We start from the raw sequence: 4,108 nt of genomic DNA, 5'->3' as shown, positions 1-4,108 counted from the left end.
CCTGCCTGGCGGGATCGCCTTCATGAGCGTGCCTCGTTCAAGGGGACGATCTCCGAGGTAGGGCCACGAGGAGGGAGCCAGGGAGTCGATGAGATTCTACCAGCAGATCAAGGACAACGAGGACCTCGCCCATGCTCGTCGTCCCTCCCAAGTTCGTGGAGGTGATGAACACCTGGCTGGTCATCAAGCGACTCCCGCGCATGGTCAGGCTCTCAGCCAACAAGCGGTGCATGTTCTGGGTGCAGGTCCAGAACTTCGAGGGCCACATGGTGCTTGGCCGGGGGTGGAACTACTTCTGCCGCCGCCACCGCATCGTCCCCGGCGACCTTGTCGTTGTGCGCATCTCCAGACTCGGACTGAAGGTTCAGATCTACAACCACGACTCGTCGGTGATGTGCAGGTATCGTTGCAGCAGGCACAACTGCCTTGGTGGCATCAAGCAGGCTATGTAGTTAAGTTAAGTCAGGTGTTTGTGAAGAACTTTTAGGGTGTGTGGCGAGACTTGTGCTGGGAACTTGTTCATATTTTGTCCAGGAGCAGCACCCTGGCACAGCAGGGAAGGAGGATGCCCCTGCTCTTAATCTAGACTTATGCTATCTAGTTAAGTAGTTTGCTGTGTTAAGTTTGCTGTCATTACATTGCTTGTTTTGTTCGATCTTAGCTGTTGTGATATTGCTGTTGTACTGATCATGTGTGGTGGTAAGGCCACCACATTTGAATGGCGTGAGCAGAACAAAAACGTTGTTTGCAACCAAACAGCTGAAGTTTGCATCTACTCACACCCTAAACACAAATGCGGGCAACCAAATAGCAGGGGGTAAGTGCCTTTCGATGCGATGCAGGCAAATCAAACAGGTTGCATCTGCTGCATATGAGGCTGTTTTTCAGCAACCAGGCTGGCTAGAGATGGACATGCAATGCAACTACTGTCTGCAACCAAACAAGCCCCTAACCACTCAAAATCTACTTTCACTGTTCTTGCATCATGCTTTCTCTGCGGACATTCTCATCGAAATGAACAATGAACAAACAGAGCTGAGAGCTCTACCAATGCTGGTCGGCATCTTTGTTTCCTGAGCCGCAGAAGGTTCGAGCCATGAGCAAATAGCACACACGTTTCATCACCACTGCAGCATCCGAAAGGCTTCTCAATAACGCCAGCAGAGACTGAGCAGGCAATGAAGGTGCCTTCGCCCCGAAGAGAACACTGACCACCTTGACCATCAGGATTCAGGACGGCACTTCCCAACAAAACAATCTCTACGTGGGCACCTGCGATCACCGGCCGGCCCCGCGGCTGCGGACTCGACGATGCGAATGACAAACCACGATGTCTCTAGTCAGCGGAGGCGCGCGATTAACAACGCCGCGGCTGGCCGGCTCTCGGCCTCCGGCACGCCTCGGTCCTAACGGAGCCCGCGTCGTTCAACCCTCACCTATCCGTCTTCCACCTTCCCTAATTTGGTCACATTTGTTAACTCCCGTGGGGCGTGCGCTCCCAAGCCCTATAAAACCCCGGCCGGGGCCGCCGGCCAGCAGCACACACATCTCAAGCGATCGACACGAGGAACACTCGCTCGCACTCTGTCCACTGAACGTTCGTAATGTTCGGGCACAAGAAGCACAACCAGCCTCCGCCGCCGCCGGCGGCCGGTGCCGGCTACCCGACCGCGTCGCCGCCGATGATGCCGCAGCAGGAGCCGACGTTCAAGATCTTCTGCCGCGCCGACGAGGCCTACTGCCTCACCATCCGCCACGACGCCGTCGTCCTCGCCCCGACGAACCCCCGCGACGAGCACCAGGCACGTACATAGTACACTCCTGCGCTTATCAGCTCGTCGTCCGAATGAACGTAACGTACGTACGTAAATGTGACAATTTCATCTGTGCATGCATGCACGTGTGTGTGGGTGCAGCACTGGTACAAGGACATGAGGCACAGCACGCGGGTGAGCGACGCGGAGGGCCACCCGGCGTTCGCGCTGGTGAACAAGGCCACCGGGCTCGCCGTCAAGCACTCGCTCGGCCAGTCCCACCCCGTCAAGCTCATCCCCTACAACCCGGACTACCTGGACGAGTCGGTGCTGTGGACGGAGAGCAACGACGTGGGCAAGGGCTTCCGCTGCATCCGCATGGTCAACAACCTCAACCTCAGCTTCGACGCCCTCCACGGCGACAAGGACCACGGCGGCGTGCACGACGGCACCGGCGTCGTGCTCTGGGAGTTCTTGAAGGGGGAGAACCAGAGCTGGAAGATTCTTCCCTGGGGCGCTGACGGCGGGTACGGGTACGGGTACGGCGGCGGCTCGTCCGGCGGCCAGGATCCCTACGCGCCTCCGCCTGCGTACGGAGGAGGGTACCGCCCCCCGCCGGCCGGCGCGGAGGCCTACCCGCCGCCGCATGCCCACGGCGCAGAGGCGTACGCGCCGCCGGGCGCAGGGTATGGGTACGGCAACCTGCACCGCGCGCTGGCGTCTGAGTCCACCGTGCGCGTCCTGTGCGCGGCCGGCCAGGACTACAGCCTCACCGTGAGGAACGGCACCGTGTGCCTCGCGCCCACCAACCCCAGAGACGAGTTCCAGGTGACAACCAAATGGATGCATGCACATACCAGCTTCTTCCATCCGAATCAATCCATCCATTACGATCTTCACTAACTTTCATCTCTGTTAATTTTGCGTGTGTGTGACAAAACGAAATGTAGCACTGGGTGAAGGACATGAGGTACAGCACCAAGATCAAGGACGAGGAGGGCTACCCTGCGTTCGCCCTGGTGAACAAGATCACCGGCGAAGCCATCAAGCACTCCCTCGGACAGAGCCACCCTGTAAGCAAAACTATGCCACTACAAACATATATCTCTCTCTCCGATCCACAGTAATTATCGTTGTTTTAGTACAACTTGTGACGTTGATACCTGTCTCTCTCTGTGCTCCTTAAATTCAAGCGAGTTGGTCCATGCTGGGGGTGGCACGTGCCTATCTACGTTTACGATTTCCATGTTCGCGTCACACGAATTGAAATTATTTTCCACACCTGCTCTCGTACGTGTTGAGACGTTTGCAACACGCTGGTGGGCCGTGGTTGACATGTGAGTGGACTGCAGGTGAAGCTTGTGGGTTACAACCCGGAGTACATGGACGAGTCGGTGCTGTGGACGGAGAGCCGCGACGTGGGCAAGGGCTTCCGCTGCGTGCGCATGGTGAACAACATCTACCTCAACTTCGACGCGCTCCACGGCGACAAGGACCACGGCGGCGTCCACGACGGCACCGAGGTCGTGCTCTGGGAGTGGTGCAAGGGCGACAACCAGCGCTGGAAGATCGTCCCCTGGTGTAAGCCACGCTACTCTCTATCTTCAGGACATTGGCACATTGCACTCACCCTTGACCGTACTGAAAATGTCCACTGATCGCCATCGCTTCCTTGCCTTTCTCATGCAGAGAGTGTACCTTACTGTCATCCGCTTCTGCACTTCTGCGCGTTCAGTAGAGAGAATAAACCCGGACTGCAGCGACGATCCCAATGTCAGTGTGCCACTTGGTCGAGACCGGGTCGCTTCTTGGTCTGAGAAAAGAATTCAGGATGTTGATGAGCTGCAGGGCGGTCTAGCAACTTATCTTCTGAGTTTCGTCTGGATCGCTACCTTGATGCATGGGCATGTGTCTTCTCCCGTCTATGTGTGAGAGAGAGTTTAGTTCGTTTGCATTTGGCAGTTTCGAAAGAATTACAAGTAGTAGTACTCCCTCCATTCTAAAATATAGTGCGCCCGCGCTTTCCGAGGTTCAACTTTGATCATAAATTTAACCAATGAGACCAACTGCGGCGGAAGAAAAAATTATATAATTAAAAACTTCTTTCGAATACGAATTCACTGATATAATTTTTGCTCCCGCCGCAATCGGTCTTGATAGTTAAATTTACGGTCAAAGTTGAAGCACGGGGATAAAAAAAACACTACATTATGAAATGGAGGGAGTATGACTGTACATTTATGTTTGTAATGAACAAATATATGCCTGCAAGAGCCACCGTCCTGCATTCTTGTTCAGCCTTTTCTTGCTGTTATCGTTGGTACCGGGCAAGCGTCAGCTGTCCAACCTACCTA

At 55.3% G+C, this 4,108-nt stretch overlaps 1 protein-coding gene across 1 annotated transcript; it reads left to right on the top strand.

Annotated features, from left to right (window-relative positions):
- Positions 1–1,578: 1,578 nt before the first annotated feature.
- LOC119353241 (ricin B-like lectin R40G2) lies at positions 1,579–3,789 on the top strand. The gene is made up of 5 exons (XM_037619836.1): positions 1,579–1,802; positions 1,917–2,582; positions 2,705–2,827; positions 3,107–3,335; positions 3,444–3,789. Coding segments are annotated over exons 1-5 (1,218 nt in total). The 5' UTR covers positions 1,579–1,604; the 3' UTR covers positions 3,446–3,789.
- The last annotated feature ends 319 nt before the right edge of the window (positions 3,790–4,108 follow it).

The sequence above is a fragment of the Triticum dicoccoides genome, chromosome 2A (assembly GCF_002162155.2).
Source record: "Triticum dicoccoides isolate Atlit2015 ecotype Zavitan chromosome 2A, WEW_v2.0, whole genome shotgun sequence".
In the NCBI taxonomy this organism is placed as follows: domain Eukaryota; kingdom Viridiplantae; phylum Streptophyta; class Magnoliopsida; order Poales; family Poaceae; genus Triticum; species Triticum dicoccoides.
This window is presented reverse-complemented; position numbering and strand designations above follow the sequence as displayed.

What these genes read in the sequence shown, in the direction of transcription:
- LOC119353241 (XM_037619836.1), top strand. Translation starts at nt 1,605, where the DNA reads ATGTTCGGGCACAAGAAGCACAACCAGCCTCCGCCGCCGCCGGCGGCC. An exon ending in ACCCCCGCGACGAGCACCAG is followed by an intron (nt 1,803 to 1,916) that starts GCACGTACATAG and finishes GTGTGGGTGCAG; the next exon opens with CACTGGTACAAGGACATGAG. An exon ending in ACCCCAGAGACGAGTTCCAG is followed by an intron (nt 2,583 to 2,704) that starts GTGACAACCAAA and finishes AACGAAATGTAG; the next exon opens with CACTGGGTGAAGGACATGAG.